Genomic DNA, 21,515 nt, shown 5'->3' with positions numbered 1-21,515 from the left:
GAAGCTATTTCTTCAGCTTCACGCTCAAGGCTTAGTTCTTTTTATTGAGAAGTGTTTCAGGTCACTTGTGAACCAGGGTTTGTTTTTCAAAACCCAACATACAGTCATGGTCAGTATTGCGGTGTATCCACAGGACTTGGTTATTCTGTGATAACAGGCCATCAGACTGTGTCCTCTCCATGTAGTTCATAAAAAACAATCCAGGCTGTCGAGTCAAAGCAGTCCTGTGGTGCCTCCATAGCTAACTTCAACGAGTCCTAACAGCTGAGTCTGTGGGTATAGGTTGGACGTTGAACAAGAGGAACGTATTTTGGTGTCAACAGGACTAGAGTTGGATGAGACGTGCTGAAGGGTGAGAGGTGGATGTGGCAGTTGCACTTTGTACATTAGCAGTGTTAGCATGTACTGCTTTCTCTGGTGGAACCGTTTATATAGTCTTGAAAAGCTAGTAATCTTCTGTCTAGTGTAATGTGGTTCAAATCACCAGTAATAACCATAAAAGCATACATACAGTGCTGGGTTAGCATGCATGCTATAGTCAAGCAAGTGATGTTCAGTATCCGGACCACAGAAATGATCCTTCACAGTAACATCTCCAGGATTAGACTACTTGTCTTTAACCATTCCTCCCTTCATACAGTTCCTCCATCTTTCTTATTGCCACTCAGACTGAAATCTCTATTCTCCTGAAAAGTTCCAGGAAGGCTTGGCTGAAAGCTTAGTTTTCAGTTAGAGTTACAATAAAGTCAAACCTAACCATGGCACAACATGTGACTTTCTGATGCAGGCATCCAAGCAAATGGCACTGTAGAAAATCCGATGTCATCTCTTGCCCCACGCTGACATGCTTTTATGTCCTGGAGTACCCCCAGAATATTGTGTTCCAATGCTTTTAGATTTTCTTCTGAACAGAATTCAAAGAAAAGTAAGAGGGAGGAAGAAATGCTTGTGTGTGTGTGTGTGTGTGTGTGTGCGTGTGTGTGTCTGTGGTGAGTGGTAATCCCCAGAGAGTAAAAATCACTGTCCCATCTGGCTTGTGGTCTAAGTGTAACGGGGAATCCTCGTTTACCAGTCGCCCCTTCATCACCCTTTACATTAATTTAATTCTAAGATCTGTCATACAAGTGATGAGCGTGATCTTTGAAGAAGAGAACAGCTTCAAAACAGTGTCCAGCACAAAGGTATGGCTCACATGAGGGAGTATTTTGCTCAGATGGGGGAAGAAAAAATGGATTTGCAGTATAGGGACCTTAGTAAAGTATATACTGCCTTATACTATGTACTGCTGTATATATGGTGCATTAAGATGATTAAAATAACCCTTCCAGCATATGGCATGTAATCCAGCTTGTGGTGCACAAAATCTTAATGCAACCACATACACCGCTTAGAAGTGTGTGTTTTTAAGTGAATTTTATGATAAACATTAATAGTATGTAATGGAAAAGCTCTTATATGTATCAAGGATTATTTCTGGCTGGTAAAAATTCAAACAACCAGCCGCACTTTCAGTGGTGGAGGTTCAGTAAAGAAAATGCAAAAAAAATTTCTGAATTTAATAAATGAATATGTAAATAAATGGGTGAGGAGGTTAAAGGAGGAAATTTATACTTACCTTTTAGTAGTAGTGTAAAATAAAAAAACATATTCAAATGGCTTTTAGTGGTGTGTTTGAGGTCATTATTACTTTGTGGTGTTTTAAAGAGTGAGAAAAAACAAGTGGTTAATTGAAAAAAATATTTTTCCATTAATGAGAAAGAATTTTTTTGTTTTTGTTTTTTTTCATTGTATTCCATATTCATTCCGCTTTTCTCTGCTTTTTATTCATTACGGTTTTTGTCATCTCTCTCTGCTACCCTCTCTCCTCACTCCTGTGGCCTATGGATTGCCTCTCGCTGAGCCCACTTTAGCCAGAGATCTCCTGCTAAAAAGGGAACACATCCTCTCTGCTTTTACCAAGTGCTTGTTTGAGTTCTCATTCTAATATTGTAAGGTCTTTCCATCATATTGTAAAGCACCTTGAGATGACTTTTGATATGAGCTGTATAAATAATATTGACCTGATTAGAGGAGAAAACCAGACTTTTATGTGGCTCTTTTACTTCTATTATCCATAAAATGTCACTGAAATGTTGCTCAGTCAAATAAACCAAATTGAATGTGCCAACTTGGGCTTTGTGACGATTTGAAGAAGGGAACTGTTTACTTTTTTTCTGACGAAGATAATAATCTGCAGGTGAATTGCTCATTGAAATGCTAATCATGAGTTGCAGCACTACCGTTCCTCGCCCTGTTTCACTCCTTTGCTTTCTCCCTTCACTGTCACTTTAACCCCCATCCACCTTTCTCGTCCTCATTTAGTCGCGTGCCTGGTGGATGTTCCGCTCACAGGGCTGTATTTGTAGACGATGTATGTACACGGACAGATGGACTGTCTCGTCGGAATGTTTCACAGTTGCTAGGCGATGTGGAAACATCCTGTCAGCTGTTCATTTAAACAGAGTGACGAAAAACACATTAAGTGCCTTAAACTTTGTACAGTAGCTGGGTGCTGTACAACTTGTTTTGTAACAAAAAATATTTATTGATTGTTGCTATGAATCCATAGATGTCAAGGCGATATATGTAAGCATATTCATTGGCAATAAGGAGGAACATTTTTCTGACATGTTACAGTTCCACTTCAATCATAGTTTTAGATTCTGCTGTCATTTTTATATTTTATTCATAAAAAGTTCAAAAATGTGTTATTTTCTACATTTTTACTTCTAGCAAATGTTTGCATGCTCTGCATTTTACTGCTCTACAACCAAATAGTAAAATGAACTGGTACTTACAGAGTGCTTTTGTAATCTAACTGAGCAATCATGGCACTTTTTACAAACCTTATTCTCTCAGTCTCACACACGCATTCATCCAAGCACTTTTTCTGTACCTTAGCACTTTGTCTAACGTTTGCACACGCGCTCAAACTATTGGTTGGTAGAGTGGTTGGCTGACTGCTAGATTACCCATTCCTTGTGAGCCACAGCCACCAAATGTGACCAAGTTCTTCAGTCATGTATTTTTGAAATGCACTAGAAGAAAATGAAATGCAATGTGGAGAAATATATTCAGGTTAGAGTTGTACAAAGCCTTAATATGTTCACTGTGTTGTGTTGTTTTTACTGCATCGTAATACGATGCTTAGTGATATGTGGTGAGTGGTGGTAATGGACTGGATGTGCTGTGTCCCTCTCTGCAGCTTCGTCATGGTCCTGGTGTGTCTAATCTTCAGTGTGCTGTCCACGATAGAACAATATGCAGACTTTGCCACGGGTACCCTCTTCTGGATGGTGAGTAGTGATACACCTAAGCAGAAACCTTCTGCAGTGTTCACCACCGAATGGAAGGCTTATGCTGCAACAGCCCTAAATTAACAGTACTGGTAATTACCCAAATCATTTTTTGTGATTGTGTAATGGTTCATCCTCCAGTATGCACAAGGTCTTTAAGCAAAATGATATTTTTTTAGTGTTTTAATATAATTATTGTTGTTAACTGTGAATTTTCAAATGGACTATTTTAGAAAAAGGCAGAAAAAACTGCAAAGCATGTCGGTAATTGTATAATAAGTGAGCTGCAGGCTGCACAATACCTTAGCAACAGATCTGAACCCAGCCCACGGGCACATGGGTGACTGCAGAGGAGGAAGCCATACCTTACATTAAACCTCTTGTATACACATACATTACAGTGTTGGTCTATAAAACATATTTAAAATATAAACTTGCATTTCTTTTCCTTTAGCTGGTGTTTGTATATATAATATCTGGCGAGTGGTGTAAAGCAGCAGTACCTTGAGTTGTCCACATGATGGCGATATAAGATTGAAGCTGGGAGAGATTTTAACCGCCATCTTATAGCTCAGTCTGATATTACGGCACTTAGAAAGAATAATCTCTTTCATTTATTGAAAATACCACAAAACCCACCCATCATCTTGTACGGCGTTCATCTGAAAGCCCGTGCAGTAACATGTGTCTTTTGAACCTACAGTTAAGACACTTGTTATGTGGAATCATGTGGCTCCACAGAGACTGTATTTGTTGATACATGCTGGTGGATTGCCTTTTCTGTGGCTTATTAGGCTATTAAGGCTGCTAAGTGATGCAATAAATCGGGGGATTACAGCAGGTAGCGAAAATTATTGCTTCTGTTTGGAAACTCTACAAAGAGGCCGGATCATCTGTCTCCTTCTAGCACGCTGTGAACATCAGCACACACACAGCTACTGCATGCTCACACCCGGTTTGCACATATACAAAGGCTTCACAGACACACAACGCACCACCTCCTGGGTCCTGCTGCAATCAGAGAACAGAGTGGACACTATGTTCTATAAACTTTGGACAGTGTACTTTGAAGACTTACTATCACAGTTATTCATTTATTTTTATCAAGAAGAGACAGATTTTCTTTAAATCTGAGTCTCCCTGTCTCTCAGTCCTTCCCTTCATTCACCTTACATTTTTTTTGTTTCAATCAAAAATGAAAAATATATGTCCATATTTTTTTAATCTTTTTTGAACCCTGTTTGTTTGTGCACCTGGTTGTGCGTTTGTGCATTTGTATGAGTGTATAATGGCTCAGCACTAATACTGAGATAAGATAAAGCCTTATCTATTTTCTGTGTGCTTGCATGTGGGTGCACGTGCAAGTGTGTTTGAGGGCGGGTGTGGAGGCAAAGCTCAGACTGGTGTCACGGTGGCACACACTGGTCGTAGTAACTATACTTAGAAAGTTCAAGGTTAGCTAACATCCGTGAATCACAAGCTGCTTATTTTGGATGGCAGAGGGGACATTAGTCCTTGAGGATATTTGGCCTTCAAAGCAGCTGCCAAAGTAAAGCTGACCAGGCTAAGCAGGAGGCACAGGGGGAACGTATGCGCTCGGTGATTTTAATGAGCTATTATTGGGCACCGTCACTTCCAAATTCCCCCCACCTGACCAGAAACCTCCATGACGTCCCGAGTTTATGGTCAAAGAAAAAGAGTGACCTCTGGGTCATGGCCTAAATGACATATTCAGGACATTTCTAAAGAATGCATTTGAGATTTAATTAGAGGTTTGGTAAACTAATATATAAACTTTAAATGACACTTGTGGGAGCAGTGACATCAATTATGCAACTGACGGCAACATGTTATTTGTAGACTGAAAGAACAAACTCAGTTGGCAAGAGTAAATTGCTGACATGGTGTCATTTTGTCATGTGGTTATGGTTATTTCAATATTCATTTGCAAATTAGAAGAAATAAAAAATCCATTTGATATAATAAACTTATGTGTGGCATGTCAAATAACTCAGAGAAAGCATTTTCAGTTTGAACTGATGGGCCCACGAGTTTGTGTTGATATACATAAGCCTCTCATGCAATGTGAGACGCAACGATGAAGCGATCTAATCACATTTTCATGTGATACTGTAATTCCCGAGCGGCTCTTTGAATGAGCTTCATCTTTGTCTGGCTTGACGAGATTATCGCTGCACCAATAGGCAGCTGTTTTCAGTAAACACATAGTTGCCAGTTTAGGATTCACGTACAAAATACCCCAACATCTGGGTGACCTATTTTATGGCATTATTGTGACTAATCCCTTTAAATTTCCCAAATTCATGCGTACCTTTGACTTTCAGATTTTACCTAGCTGTCATAATTACTAAGCTCAATAAACTGGTATTCTGTAGGCTGTTTTGTGTTGGGTGTTAGGCATTATTAAATGACAGTTTAAGACTTGGTTTTCAGGATGTCCTGCAACTACTAACTTTGTAGTCCAGCATGCAAAAATACAGCCTGACCTGCTGTCAAAACTACAAAGCACCAGGGGCATGGAATATAATCTGTTTCTGTCCTAACACTAACAAAAAACTCCTACAGCTTGCTGGAGAAAGTTCAGCTGAAATGGATGTAACAGGCAGACTGGTTAGAGACATCTGAATGCCTGCCCACGTCTCCGATTTGTTTGGTTTCACCGAATGAATGCAGTGAAAGCAAAAAGGTTATTCAGTCTGATTATCAGGCTATGTTATAGAGATTTGCTGGACCATTTCTCCCCGTCTCTGTCAATTATGCCTCCTTAGCGGCTTCTTTCTTTGTCTTTAACTCAGTGACAGAAAATGTGCAATTCATGCGGATGAATGAGAAGCGCAGGATTCCCAGGGGCCGGACGACTCAGGCGTAAAAATGAAAGTTGTAAACATATTCGAGTGGCGATAATGAGTAAACAGATAATTTAGAGAAGCAAAAAAAGAAAGACAGAAAAGAGAAAAGGCTTTTGTTTAATATTAGAGCGACACTTCTTCAGCCGAGATAGAGTCTGGAGTGATTGACAGGTCATTGTTTTGAAGTCTTGTGGTGCTGGGTTATTGCAGCAGGGCTCATGGTATTAAGTTTCATACAAGGGGTGGTCAGGGAGCAGCCAGTTTAAGCAACTGAACTCAATGAATTGACCACCCACATCGCCCATAGGTCCTGACAGTAAGGTAGCTGAGTATTGTGGATACTCGGTGGCCAGGAAAATGATCTCACGTCAGTTGAAGCCGATTCATCTATGACTCCACACTTGCGTGCATGTGTTACGAAACAAGTACACAATAACACAATGCAGATATGCAGGTGCACATGATTGCAACTAATACTGAAGTTGTTATTTGGTGATTTTTTTTTTTAAAGCTTTCTTACTTAATGGTTTTTCATCCTGTGGCTTTAATCACTTAGCTATTGACCCTGCCTCATGTATGAGCTGTTATCAGCTGTGTTGTCAACCTCCATCTTTACTCCTGGGTGGCCTCATTTGGTCCTTCTAGACCACCTCTGTGTCTCTCTTCTTCTATCTCATGCACCTGTCATTACCCACTCATATCAATGCTGTGAATCTTGGTGATTGATTAAAATAGCTTTAATGCTTTTAAATTAGTGCCAATGCATAGCAAAGCATCAATGATTTAAAAAAACAAAAAGATAACGTATCTACTTCCACATCCTGCATATGTTTCAAAGTTATAGTCTATGTACCAATGGATTAACGTAACCCTGAATCCGTGTTTGCATTGTTCTCCGCAGGAGATTGTGTTGGTGCTGTTCTTTGGCACGGAGTATGTGGTCCGGCTGTGGTCGGCAGGCTGCCGCAGCAAATATGCAGGCATCAAAGGACGCCTCCGCTTTATCAGGAAACCCATATCAATCATAGGTGCACCTGGCTTTTTCCTTTGTTCTCATTTAATACAACACATGCCATAAAGTATATTTGTAGATGAACATCTCAGATAATTCCAGCAAGACTTCACTTTTGTATAAAACTAAAAATAATTGTAGCCCTTATTTGGTTGTGGGGTTTTTTTTTCTCCTTCTTTTTTTAATGTGTCTTTCTCACAGATTTAATTGTGGTCATCGCCTCAATCATTGTGCTTGGTGTGGGGTCAAACGGCCAAGTGTTCGCAACATCTGCCATCAGGTAGAGCAGTGATTTTCTTCTGCATTTTACCATGTGCTCATAGCTATAGTGGGATGAAACAGCTGAGATGATGTTGTGTGTTGCAGAGGGATCCGCTTTCTCCAAATCCTGCGTATGCTGCACGTGGACCGTCAGGGAGGAACGTGGAGGCTGCTGGGGTCTGTAGTCTTTATTCATCGACAGGTAAGATAAGAAGAATCCAGCTAAATATATTAGCTCCACAAATCTGCCTGTATGTTATTATTTATTCATTTTAAATGTAATTATTTAGAATCACTTTAACACATAACGGCCAATCAACAGAAGGTATAACTGCAGAAACAGTAAATGCACAGGCCTTAATTGTGCTTATACAGGGCAATAGACACGCTAGTTGACGTACTCACAGTAACATTTACTGCTTATGACAACAAGTCCAATGCACAGAGGTGAATAAAACAATCAGAGTAAACCTGGCTTTATAAGGAGAAGAAAAGAAGTTGTCAAGGTTGGCTGTACTCTCTCTTTTTTTCATTCTGCTACACTTGTTTTAGTTTTTTCTCAGGCCGATACACAGTGAAGTCAGATGATGTAATGTTCTCTTCTTAATCCTTCAAGTACACCAAGTTCCTAGGTTGTGGTCAAACCTGACGTTCATACCTCTTTGATGCATAAGAGGAGAAGGGCTTATCGGTGAGGATTGTGTGCAGAGAATCATAAAAATACATTTAAGATGTAGCCAAACTGAGCCTAATGTGATTTGGTGCCATCTCCTGTTGTCAGATGATCGCCTTATTAAATGATATGCTCTGTTTAGTGGAAACACTTTGTAATGTGAAGAAGCGGATGGGATCTATGCTCAGACTGCTATCTCTGATTTTTGCACTTCATTTAATCATATTTATGGATTTATTTACCATTGTTTTTTAGGGGGATAGGTTTAGGCTCAAAAAGCTATGGCAAAAACCAGGTGCATGTTAAATGATGATTACTGTACATCAAGTACAGATCAAGTTCAGTCCTGTATAGTCACAGGCAACAGTTCCTGGTAAGTTAATTTTAATGTATATAGGCCCAGTATAGGTTGTGCTATGGCATGGTACTTGATGGGCTGACTTTTATTAAAAAAAAAAAGAAAAGCCAAGTTGACAGTTGCAAAAGAAATTAGTGCATTTTCCATTAGTCATTATCCAGTCATATTTGAAGGAAAACCATAGCAGTGACATTTAGACCTGCTGAAAACCAAATACAGTCCCGATCAAAAGTTTAAGACCACTTGAAAGAGGGCAAAAAAATCCCATTTTGCATGGTTGGATCTTAACAAGGTTCCAAGTAGAGCTTCAACATGCAACAAGAAGAAATAAGAGTGAGACAAAACGTTATTTTGAGCATGCATTTTATTAAAAACAACGCTGAAATTGAGACAGGCTGTTTTACAGCTGATCAAAAGTTTAGGACCACACCTCCAAAAAGACCTGTACACCCCCCTGAAACATAAATCAAAATTCCAAACATGAACTCGTATATTGAGATGGAAATTGTAAATATATAACAAGAAGTAAAAAAATAGCATTCTAACTATTGGTGGTACCCCTTATTTTTTGCTTATACAAAATTCAATCAAGACAAAATAAATTACAAATATCGACTCACTAAATTCATTTTAGCAGTAATTAAACTTTTTTAAAAAAAAACATTTATTTATTGGTTTTAACCGGTTTTACATAGTGCACCGTGAACAACAACAAAAAATAAAAAATAAAAAATAAAAAATAAAAAATAAAAAATGAAAAATAAAATAAAATAAATTAAAAACAAAAACAAAACCACAACAACAGAAACAACATAGTAATAGAAACAAAAACAAAGCAAACCATAACAGAAGAATAAATAGTAGTAAAAAGTAATAAAACTTAATAAAATTGAATACCAACATATGCAATTTAAGTTTAATAAAAACTGCTGTAAGATCACAAAACAAACAGAATCACATATTCTAGTATTTCTACTCTGAAAATGTCTATAAATGGGTTAAATTGCTGAGTGGATGATTTATGAATTTGTGGCAAAATTCAACATAATATTTATTAATCTTACTATATATAATAGGGCTTTTCTTTTAGAATTATCACAAATATGGCTTAGTACATGCATCTGATGCATGTTTAAAAATCGACTTGCTATCGCTTGCTAGTTTAAGGTGAACAAGGCATATGATCGCATATGATGCCATACATTTCCCTAGTTTCTAGAAATCCAACACAAACAACATGTATCTCAACATTTAGAAAACTTTGGAATAATGTCACCATCTGTCACATAACCTGATCTTTGTTGATTAATGAGTCAGTGTGGTTCTACAACCTCACAATGAGTCACAGGGAGGCCAATTTTGATGTTTATTTAAGTTACCAAATATTGTTCCTTGCCCAGTAAAAGGTTAACTAATACTCCACACATTGTTTGTCATATATGGTGTGTCTAGGTGACTTTAAAATCGGTAACTTACGGCCGTTACATAATAACTGAAACATTAATCATAAATATGTACAACTTACCACGTATACTTGAGTCACCTATCATGACAGCTTAGTTTCAGGGAGGATTGAATTGAAGATTGTGTTTGATCTCTTCAGAGAATGAGGTGCACTATGTACATGATCCACTCTATTATTTCTTTAGTGAAGCCTGAGAGCAGAAAATGTCAATCCCAGTTTGTGCAGGAATTCTCTCATCTCATAGTGAGACGTGAAACTGATCTCTTTATGTATGCCGAAAAGACCCAAATAATCATTTGGGGTAAACTAGCCTGACATGTTTAGGCTGACTTGCTTATGTCGGCCAGCAGCGGTTCTATGACTCACTGGTCATTGTGAAACTGATGTCTTTTGAAAGTGATGGAGCTAGATCGTCAGAATGCATTTAATGTGATGCCATAAAAAAAGCATATCTTAAACCTTTTTGCAGCCCAGAATTTAGCTTTGGCACTCACAAGGATCTCCAGCTGTATGTGGAGTCAAAAACTGCCTTGAGGCACAATCAGAGTCGAGGGAGTTCTGATAACATGGTAAGTCTTCCATATTAGATTTTCATAGTCTGATCTTTGGTCAAATGTTGTTTTATTTCAGGAGCTGATTACCACCTTGTACATTGGCTTTTTGGGCCTGATCTTTTCCTCCTACTTTGTCTACCTGGCGGAGAAAGATGCTGTAGATGAGGAGGGCAAAACGGGCTTCTCCAGCTATGCCGATGCCCTCTGGTGGGGTGTGGTAAGGCAACTAAAAGAGAAGACGAATACTTTGTACAAAAGAAAGTCCCTCACTGATGCTGGGCATATATTAATATATGCATTTTGACATATTGTTCAAAATGCATATATTAGTGGGATCCTTGAATGTTACATGAATTTGCAAATTTCGCTTACAAACTTAAAAGGCTACAAAACGTGCACGTCAAATGAGATTCTTCTCAATAAAGAGCTGAAACCAATTATCTGTACAATGCCCACTCGAGTCCTAGCTGGGAAACGGAGATGGCTGACCACCCTGGGTGGACTTATTATTTCTCCCCCTTGTGTTTTTATTCTCCTCATTGGATAGTATACATGTGTTGCTGTAACACTTGACACAGAGACAGGTGTGTTTATGTTTTTCGTGCGTGGAGCTGGATTTGCCCATTCTCCTCTGTGTGGAGGCTCAGGTTTCCAGAGCAGTTAATTAAACATTTGAATTGAAAGCGGAGAGTAATGAGAAACCTATGGCAGCCTTGTGCAGGGGATCAGTACGCCACAAAGAGACGGGTAATAAACCATTCACCTCTGGGATCTTTGGCTCAAAGAACTTTTAGAGCACCAACATAAAGTGTCAGTTCCCTTAATTAAAACTTTAATTGCGGGATTGCTACCTTTATGTAACGAGGGTTAGAGAGGTCACGCTGCTTCTAACTGCTCCGTAGAAGCGGTTATTTCTGTTACTTTGTTCACAATGCAAAAAAAGGAGAAGAGAAAAGAATCGCGCTCGAGGATTTGCACCTTTTTTGTTTTCCTGAGACTGTAAACTCGAGTGTAATGATATCTTTTCTCACCGGTTTAGTAAGCTTTTGCTCAGCTCTTGTGCATGCGTCCGCTGAAATGCGATTGCTCTGATTGGAGCATGCTAAGCTCTCGCTCTCACAGAGTATTCCTTCGCTTGGCATGATTTCCACTTTCGGATGTGCAGGTGCACGGCGCAGCTGGAGGACAAGCCAATGCCATGATTCATATCCCCTTCTCTACCTCCCTCCCTCACCTTCTCTGTTCTTTGTCTTTTTTTACAGTTGATGGTTAGGTAATGGCTTTTATTCAAAGAGCGACTTTGCCAATCTCACTGGCGATAAGAAGGCAAACTGGCCTGTTTGTAGATACAGGATGGTGCACATGTAGAAATAACTGGGCGTGATCACACATACTGTACATATAGAATGCACACTACTCTTCATATAAGCATATATATATTCAGTGATAGGTCTGGGACCTTTTTGTAGGCATGATGTGTTTTTTGCCCCTAAACCCTTCATACTGAATGAAATGGGTGTTTTTGAGCAGACCAGTCCGCTCTGATGTCAGGAGGACATTGTTTAGTCATCGGATTTGTGGATGAGGGATTAAATCCCCCACCACTCCACTCACTCCCAACATACACCCACCCGCCCTTCCCGCCTCTGCTCCTTCTTCTTTTTTTTTTTTTAGCTCTCAAAGCTCTTTAAAGAATCTCACCTTACATCAGCCTCTTTGTATTAGTGCTCAGCGGCAGCTCACGCGCCGATACCCCGCAGGCACTCACAGTAAGCTAAAGTGTGCACTGAATGTGTCACAATTGGCTCTGCTTTCAGAATGGGTGTACATGCAAATGCAAGAGGTATTTGTTTTTCCTCCTCACCCTAGCAAATTCCTACTCTCACTGGGGATTAGTGGTCGGGAATCTTATTTCCTTTGAGAAGCAAGAGCCTCAAATGCCACAGCCATCACTGACAGTGGTGGAGCAAATCCAGGTCGGCTGATGAACTTTTTCTTTATTGTCTAATTCCCCTTATAGACTGCAGGGTAAAGCCTTGAGGGCTCCGCATTGACTGACATTTTCATTACACTGGCAGTTTATTAAAAAAAAAGAGTGTGATCTTTAATGTTGAAATAGGAATTCATTACAAATCTACAAAGAAAAAACCCTCAAAGCTATCGAATTAAAAGCTTTGACAGTTATTCTTTAACCCTGAAACCTCTAAACACTGTAATTACACCGCAGAACGTGTGATATCATTTATTACACTCTTTGTTTCTTGCCTCATCGGTGAAGGGCTTTGATCACTGTGGGATTTTTCTTCCATAGATTTATCATATGCAAGTTTATGTACACTTTACATATCATAAGAGGCACCTCATCCAATCTTTGTCTTTAGGTCACTGTCACCACAATCGGCTATGGAGACAAAATTCCTCAAACCTGGATAGGAAAGGCCATCGCCTCCTGCTTCAGTGTCTTCGCTATCTCCTTCTTCGCTCTACCTGCTGTAAATAAAGTTTTCAATTTAATTCATATGAAATCCATGAGTTCAGCTTTGAGGAGATCATTCTTTTAATGTTTCATTTATACCAAAGCTTATTACAACATGTTTGGCTCAAGCTTGCTCTTTTTCAGTTTAGTCACTGTTCTCTTTGATGTGTCATTGAAGACTATATACTGAGCAAACCTAATGATAAAAAATGTTTTATTTATTCTGGGAGATTCTGTATATACTTTCCTTAATTCTACAGTAAAAGTTCACTTTTTCATATTCTTGGAGTCTGGACAGTAAAAAAGTCAAATGTATTTCTCTTTGATCAGGGTATCCTGGGTTCAGGTTTTGCCCTGAAAGTCCAACAGAAGCAGAGGCAGAAACACTTCAACAGACAGATCCCTGCTGCAGTTGCCCTTATCCAGGTAAGTCCTAACTCTCAGTGTTAGAAATGCATTTTTCTTTTGTAAAAAGCAAACAAATACTGGAAAGCACAGAATGTATCAATGTTTGTGCAGAATATTTGCAGGGTCTTTATCTTACGCTATAAAGCGTCTTAAGGCGACTGTTGTTATGATGTAATGCTATACAAATAAAATTGAAACTGAATTGAGAATGTTTTGATTACACTTCTAAGAAATTAAGCTTTTCTTTAAGTTGCCTGGGCAACACGTATGTTGACAGGTTATTGCAGGAGCCTGGGTTTGATGCCACATCGGGTTGTTTCCTCCATGTTGTTTCTTTGTTCTCTTTCCCGCCTTTCCTGTTGTAAAAAGAAAAAGGATAAATGCCCCCAAAAGGAATTTTGAAATGATCATATGTTTTATGCTATAAGACAAAAATTAATTTACATGATTAAAAAAATGACAAAATAATCAGTACATGTACTCAAGTTTTGCATAATCAAATCATTACAAACTGGGTCAGATACAGTGATTTAGTGGAAGACAAATGTCCTCTGTACCTGGCAAACACAGATGAAATTAAATATACACTCCTTTAAATTTAAGCCCTGATACCATTAATAAAAACAGCATAAAGGAAAATAACATTGTTCAGTTAAAGCTTATTCACAATAGATGCCAGTTAGCTTCAGTCAAGGCCTTTGCTAGCACTGCAAAGGCCCGTTGGCCTGTCCAGGGTGGAACCTGCCCAACAGCTGTGGGATTAATCTCCACGAGCCTCTATAGCCAGATTCCTCAAACTGCACAGGACAACAGGCCAGTGGTGGCCCTGGATAAAACCTAGTGAGACCAACATTACAAACACTAAAAAGTAAAGACTAAAAATGTTACAAATAGTGACTGAAGTGACTTTTAAAAAAGAAGTATACATTTTTGCTGAATAGGATAAGGCAAGTATAGCTAATGAAGTATTTATAGCTGAGGTGTTTGCATAACCTCTCTATTTATGCTTTTTAAAATTAATTTCAGACCATATGATCATGAATATAATGGAGAGTTTTCCATCCATAGGCTGGGGTATTTTAAATGTAATTCAGTTTTACAGAAATATTTCACCGACCAACACGTCTGTGGTTTGTCCTGTATCGCCTTTCTTAGACACTGTGGAGGTGCTATGCAGCGGAGAAACCAAACGGCTCTGCAGCTACGTGGAAAATGTACGTCCTGACTCCAGAGGGCGTTGCTGCCGCAGAATCTGACAGAAGGAAACGGAACTTTTCGGTAATCGCTTACTTTTACTGAAGCCAAAGCTGTTGAATAGTTATGTAGATTTTTCCGTTGTGATTGATTTGCTTTTCTCAAAAGGCATTTAAGGCAGGCCTTTAAACGCTAAGTATGTCTTTGTGGGGGGAAAAAGGTACCAGTCTTGTGATGTCCTGCTTTGAATCCAGCCTGACCTTTTCCCCCTCACATCTGAATCCTTTTCTTTCTTATCAATTGCGTATTGTGTCTCTTGACTTTGATCTATACAAAACAGGCTGCGAACCCCACCCTGAAAATATCGTGACGGTGTGTTTGATCATTCCTGTGTGGCCTTGTCTCACTTTGGAATTCTGATAAGAATTTTTTTTCTTTCTCAAAAATTAGGGGTTTTTTTGACATAACAATTTAACCCTTTGAACTCAAAATGCCAGCATATGGACTGTACTTGCTGACAGTGCAGTTGGAAAAAGCCGTTAGACTGCGATGCCCTGATTTGCATACGTGTGGCCCACACTCCATTGTCTCCTTGTGTAGTTCACCTTCTGCAACAATATTAGCTATATTGCTCCAAAAGCCGTACAGAATAAAAGGGGAGGCCGAGTTCCCACAAACATACACACACATGTAAGGACACAATGCGCACAAAACACAAATACACACAGACACACACACAACAGCCCCTTTTCCCCTTAAAGGCCTGACTCCACCAGGATGACTCGAGGCCTTTGTCTCTCCTGGACAAAGACTCAGTCAGTTGAGATGATGTCACCACCGCCTTTCTCATGGGAGTAAACCTTTGTCTAGTAGAACAACAACAAAAAAATCTTTGTGTAGCATTGAACCCACATGCATTCGGGAGAATGAAGGCTTCTTCCGCTCTTTTCTGTTTCAGCATGTGACTTTCTTCTCTCTCTTTCCTCCCTCTCCCCTTTCTCTCTTTCAAGATCCCTGCTTTTTTTTCTCCATCTCCCTGTTGAGCACACTTTATTTTGCTCTTTTCCTTTTTCATCCCTGCTCTTCCTGTCTCCTCTCTCTGAGAATTTTCACCTTTCTGTTTTTTGTTGTTGTTTTTTTTCATTTTCTTGCTAACAGTTTTTTCCCCTCTCACTCTCCTTGTCGTGTCCGTTACTTTAGATTTCTATATCTTAACCCTGCTGTTAGCTGCACATTCTCTTTACGGTTTGTCTTCTCTTTTTTTTCTCTTTAGTCTTTCAACACCCAACAAAGCTTCCCGCTCTCCTAATGACTGCTTCAAACATTTGGATTCAACTGTTGGCTACTTGGGAAATGCCAAATTCTGATGCACTGAGTCCAAATAATTTAGTTTGTATAAAAGGCCATGTCAATAATGTTGATGTGGGTCAGTTGGTCTGTGGAATGGACTTGGGCACCAATTAGGTGCTCACAAACTCACTGACTCACATAAAATATAGCTATTACTCCTCTCAACTGTGATTAAACAGGTATCACTTATCTCATTTGTACCCAAGAATCAGCTGCCAAGAAAGAATTAATTAGGGCAATGATGCATAACAACAATGGCTTAAATATAAGGCTGTGTTGATGACATTATTTCCGTGGCATTATTTTGGTCCATTGTCGAAAAAGCATTTCAGCATACAGCGTGAACCACATGTCAAAACTGTTGCAATTCTTTTAATACTTTTTAGAAATGCAGTTATCATGGTTTCTTTCTCATCTCCTGCTTGTTCTCTTCTGTCTGTTAGAAAAAGTTGAACAAGAGGAGGACGAAGTGCCGAGGAAATGGTTCTATGGGTGTCGGTTCAGAGAGAGCTGTGTCGATTCCCCAGATCACCTATGATCATATTGATGACTCTGAGGAGAAGAAGGACGTCTCGTTTTTCCGTGAAGAGCCAAGGGGAACTGTGGAAGGTAATATACTTAGAGGACCACGTCTCTTGTGTTACTGTGATGTGCACTGACAAATTTACAAGTCATTTCAAATAGACGTCACGGGTTATTGTCACTCCCTAATTTTTGATGTGCTGAATTTGATCTTCACTCTGTGCAGCAAGGTTTTTCTAAGAAAAATGGCCAACCTCTGTAAAATGTTTTTCTTCCAAGAAATCGGTCTAAAATCTGTGAGCTAGCTAAGATAACACGTGAAGACTCAGCGCCTTGTTTTGATTACTCTTTGATCAGACTGACTCAGTTTTTGATCTCTTTACAAGGGAATTTTTGTTTTAAGCCTAACACCTTAGACTGCTGTTCTGAGAAGGTGTTTAGAAGAATTACATTTAATATCTTGTGAAGCTATATTTGCTCCGCAGCCAACTTGGTATAAAGTTGAGTCATGTAGAGAACATTTGATAATGTGGACAAATGCAATAATAAAGCTCTCCTTAATGCAATTTTGTTTGATGAAATGATGTGTGCTGAGAATTGCAAAGTGATTTCAGGACTTTCAAGTGGCCAAAATAACTCCATGAAGACTGTTATTATTTATGAGACTTAAGGTAATTTAGAGCTATTAACTGTTGGCGTGGTCCAGCTTAGTTTGAATAGCTGTGATAATAAATATTGTAAATAAAATGTTGCATGCAAATGAATGCAATCTGATATTGCCATGTTGCTGTTGCTCCTATGTCATCATAATGATGATAATTCAGGGTCAGCATTACAACTAGCCAGTGATGTTGTCTGAGCGTTTAGAATATATTTAATTAACATGTAGCCAATAAGTTAGCTAATGCTTTTAAAAACAATCAAACTAATATGAGTAACCTAAATTTCACCAACAGCAAACCTAACTTGATAATATATTTATTATATTGTATAAATTAATAAATAAAACACTTAAAATGTTTACTATTTGTTCCAGAAAAGAGGTTTATAAAAACAAAAGTTGTTTTTTTTCCCCTTTTCCAACCACATTGCAAATTAGACAAAACTATATCACAACAATGTGATTGGTCAGCTTCAATTTTGTCCCTGGACCAACATTTTCATGAAGATGCATGATGCAGGAAGCAGCCTGTAGCCTAAAGGTTTATGCTTATCTTAAGTAGAGTTGCCATAAAAGCAATGCACATCATGAGGAATGAGAGCTGAGCGGCAGTCAATCCAACATTTGTGGCCAGCTAGTAAGTCATTACACTCTGCATGAGAAGAGAACATGTTAAATCAGAATAACAGTCATCTCATTGTTCATTTTTGTGAAGCTTTGTATTGGTAGCGCTAAAAAGTAGTGGTCATCATCATCATCATCATCATCATCATATTGTGTCTTCTAGAGCCTCTTGCTTCCAAAAGATAACAATTTGGTGCTCTCAGTTCATAAACCAAATTTCAAAATTTCATTAGGGATTATTAAATTATTGTGATTCTGATAAAATGTGACCGTTAGCTAGCTAGCGACCTAACATGTGGGTGGTTTATGCCAGGCCTGTTGTGCTTTAAAAAAAAAAAAATCTTTATGTTGTGGTGACTTGAACAAAATTCCATCGCGATACAAATTTTGAATTTATGCACTGTACGTTTAACGTGACGTGAAACATTGGAGAACGTAACATTACATTCGCAGGGAAGAAGCTCGAAACAGTTTGGATTTATTGTAAATCTTTAAAAAACAAAACAAAACATCTAGATGCTAAAAATCACTGAATATGTGACGGTGTTTGTGTAAAGTTTCGTTTAGATTTGCCTACCCGTCAAGGAGGAGATAGAGTAGATACGTGAATATATACATATATGCGCTACAGTCATTATAGGAAGAGGTTTATCAGCAGCACTAGTTCCTTCTTTTCACATAGTAAACAGGGGCTCTGTCCTGATCCCTTTAGAGCCAAAATGGCTGCCAGGTGTAAGCCATATGGAAGCCATTACAGCTTCAGTGGTGATTAGAGGTCATGGTTACAAGCTCTTTACTGCTTCACTTGTCCCCCGCGCTGGCCACAGAAAATCACAGTGGGCTTAAATGGAAAAATCTTTAAAACGCCAGCTTGTCAGCAAGTTACAAGTGGGAATTTGTTGTAATGCCAGCTGCATTTTAGTAATTCCTTGGTCATACCAAAGCCATTATTATTCATTATTCACATAGTGAAAAATCTGGCCTGGCGGCACCCAGTTCATTACAGCCCAGTTCATATCAATAGGGACGTCTACTTTAAGTGCAGGTCCACAGACACAGTTTATGATTGATAATTAGTTAAAGAGAGAAGTGGTTTAGCTTCCTGTGTTAAAAGCCAACCCCACTAAATGAACTGACCCAGACGCCAGGTTAATAAATGCACTTTATGAGTTTTTCCTGTCAAAGCACGGAATCTTAAAAGGAGCTGGAGTGACATAAACTTGACATAAAGGCGAGACCACTGCTAGAAGAACAAACACTGCACAGAGGAAAAGATACGTAGTTGTCTGCTTAATTAGGTGGATCTCAGATAATGAAGGAAAACATATGGCTGCACGTATGTGGGGGGAAAAAAGCAACCAAGTCAAGTTGATATTAAACCAGTTATTTAAGAAATTTTGTTTAGCATCCATCCACATATTTACACATAGCCAAGCAATTTTACAGACCAATAATCATTTAAATGTTTTGCATACTCTATGTAAACAATAAATAATACTAAATAGATACACATGAAAGACTGCAAGACTATGGAGTGGAAAACGGAATTGGAACAAGTTATGGATGACATAAAACCATTGAAAGAAGCCGAAGTCTGCAGCCTGCTGTCACTAATTATAACGTCTGAGTTTAAACAGCACGGCACTGTATGATCTCTGCTTCAGATCCACCCATAAAACAGACATCTGCAATGTCAACTGTCTAAACCAGGGCTGTTTTATTGTTTTAACCGACACTCTTTCAACTTGGCACCGGGCTGGATTTCTTAAAAATAATTTACCCACAGTCATTCAGTAGTTGTTGCTAAGAAATGTCACCAATCACTGAGGCGTCTTGATGATCCTAAGTGAAAACAGTGCTGAAAGAACTGTGTATACACGCATTAACATTTATAGCACTAAAGAACTTATTTATAAATTTATACTCATGCCTTCTGGGAAGTTGGTCAATTTCACTGTGATGGTTTATTGCCGTTGCAGCTATGGGGTATCTCTTCCCTTACCCACAAGTGAAATGCTTAGCAGCAGGAACTAGATTTACAGGGTAATGTTGGCTTCTAGTAATAATGCACATTTGCAGCTGTATCTGGCTTACTTTTAACAACTCATTTTTCATGAAAGGAAAAGATGAAGGTGTGAAAAATAGTTGAAAACATAGTCAGATTTAGCCTTGTTTTGTTGTTTTTTTATAGGAATCACCAGGATGCTCAGGCAATCAGGTGAGTATACCACCAGATCACTTCATCTCATATGCTTTTGTCAGAGTGATAATGTCAACAAAGCGCTTTAAGCAAGCTGGTTCAGTGGTTGATCCCGGCATATCTCAAGTTTCCATCGTGTAATCTTTTACATTAAAGTACTGAATTTAAAAAAATGTCACACTATGTTCATTGTTTCTATAGAAACCAACCAAAAAAACTGAGCACATGCAATAAATATCACTGCACTGTAACCAGTAGCACCTTTCACTGGCTAAATAGTTCTTTTTCTTCCACTTTCCTGTGTTAATCATTAGCTAGCCTGTCTATGTAATGTGGCCCAGACAGTATTTTAATTAGACTTACTGGCTGGCTGAGCCTTTGTACTCAGCTAGACCAAACCAGAGCCAAGCAGAGAGACTGGGCCCGTGTTGACCCGCCTGTTTTCTTTACTGGGTGCCCTGCCAACATCATGGGCGAGGAACGGGGCAGGACAGGGGCCTTGGGGACCGTGGGGACCCAGACTGGGACGCTGAAAAGAGGCGGGGAGGGAGCGGGGTTGTGGAGTTGATAAGCTGCCATTGTGGAGCTCTAGTGGTTAGAAATAAACTGGTCATTGTTTGATTTAGTCAGTGTCCAGCTTATCGCTCCACTTATCTGTCTGGCCCCACCCGAGTCCCCGTCTGTGAGAATCTCTCAATGGATCGGCTGCACTTTGACTCTGTTTCTATTGCAATCTTGTTTCTGCACTCCGCTCTCCCTTTCTCCTTTTCCTGTGGACCACGGCCTTCACCGAAAACATTAAAAATGACGGAGCAGATTAACCAGATTGTGAATAAACCCCTGTCTTGTTTTCTTAGCCAATAAGCCCGTTAATGTCTTCTTCAGTGACAGGAAGTTGCTGTTAAAAGTGGCTCTGGGTAGAATCTATTCCTCTCACTTCTCTCCACTCCCTCTCTCTCTCTGGCTATCTCTGCTTCCACATTGGACAATGTCAAACAAACTCGATGATGGAATACAAGAGAGGTTGAATGCCTTTTGCTTGAATTGGAATGGTCATTCTGTTCTTGGACGAAGATTTGCCTCTCCATTCTTTATCACAATAGAGGTTCGGTGGTTTGGAGGAGAGGCACGTCAAACTCTGCTGACAGCCTGACTGCAGGTCAAGACCCTGCTACACATGATGTTCTGTGCTGTTGTTTTTACCCGCACCAGCAGCCAGCTGGCTAGACTGTTGAAACGGAGTACTGCAATTTCAGCTTCTCGTTATGTTGTTTCTCTTATAAATTTAATAGAAATGGGCACTTTTCCTCCTAGCTGGTCTGTGACAATTATTTCAAACAAATTGCTACACGTTTGATTTATTTATTGAACCTGTATTAATACTGTACACTAAGTACACTGTCACAAAAATCGTTTTTGCATCCTTTTCTAAAGTTCAAAACTGCAGCACCTTTGCTGTACTGTAGCGAGTATGCTCTTGAAATGCCATTAAATGCATGATGAGTGTGTTTATTTCTGATATTCTTAAGTCTCATTTTTACCCCCTTTCTTC

General features: G+C 39.2%; 1 protein-coding gene across 9 annotated transcripts in view; it reads left to right on the top strand.

The window, feature by feature from the left end:
• The window catches only part of kcnq1.2 (potassium voltage-gated channel, KQT-like subfamily, member 1.2), a 163,551-nt gene that overhangs the window by 13,510 nt on the left and 128,526 nt on the right, over nucleotides 1-21,515 (top strand). For 8 of the 9 annotated variants that reach the window (XM_003443831.5, XM_005451039.4, XM_019361773.2 and 5 more), the window contains exons 3-12: nucleotides 3,245-3,335; nucleotides 7,107-7,233; nucleotides 7,419-7,497; nucleotides 7,584-7,680; nucleotides 10,605-10,745; nucleotides 12,910-13,020; nucleotides 13,335-13,430; nucleotides 14,568-14,690; nucleotides 16,400-16,565; nucleotides 19,955-19,981. In XM_003443831.5, coding sequence (XP_003443879.2) covers nucleotides 3,245-3,335; nucleotides 7,107-7,233; nucleotides 7,419-7,497; nucleotides 7,584-7,680; nucleotides 10,605-10,745; nucleotides 12,910-13,020; nucleotides 13,335-13,430; nucleotides 14,568-14,690; nucleotides 16,400-16,565; nucleotides 19,955-19,981 — 1,058 coding nt within the window. The remainder of the gene's footprint in view (nucleotides 1-3,244; nucleotides 3,336-7,106; nucleotides 7,234-7,418; nucleotides 7,498-7,583; nucleotides 7,681-10,604; nucleotides 10,746-12,909; nucleotides 13,021-13,334; nucleotides 13,431-14,567; nucleotides 14,691-16,399; nucleotides 16,566-19,954; nucleotides 19,982-21,515) is intronic. The other variant, XM_013270547.3, reaches the window with a different exon arrangement.

Source organism: Oreochromis niloticus, linkage group LG7 (genome assembly GCF_001858045.2).
Source record: "Oreochromis niloticus isolate F11D_XX linkage group LG7, O_niloticus_UMD_NMBU, whole genome shotgun sequence".
NCBI classification, from domain to species: domain Eukaryota; kingdom Metazoa; phylum Chordata; class Actinopteri; order Cichliformes; family Cichlidae; genus Oreochromis; species Oreochromis niloticus.
The sequence above is the reverse complement of the archived record's forward strand: the minus strand, read 5'-3'. Positions and strand labels throughout refer to the sequence as shown.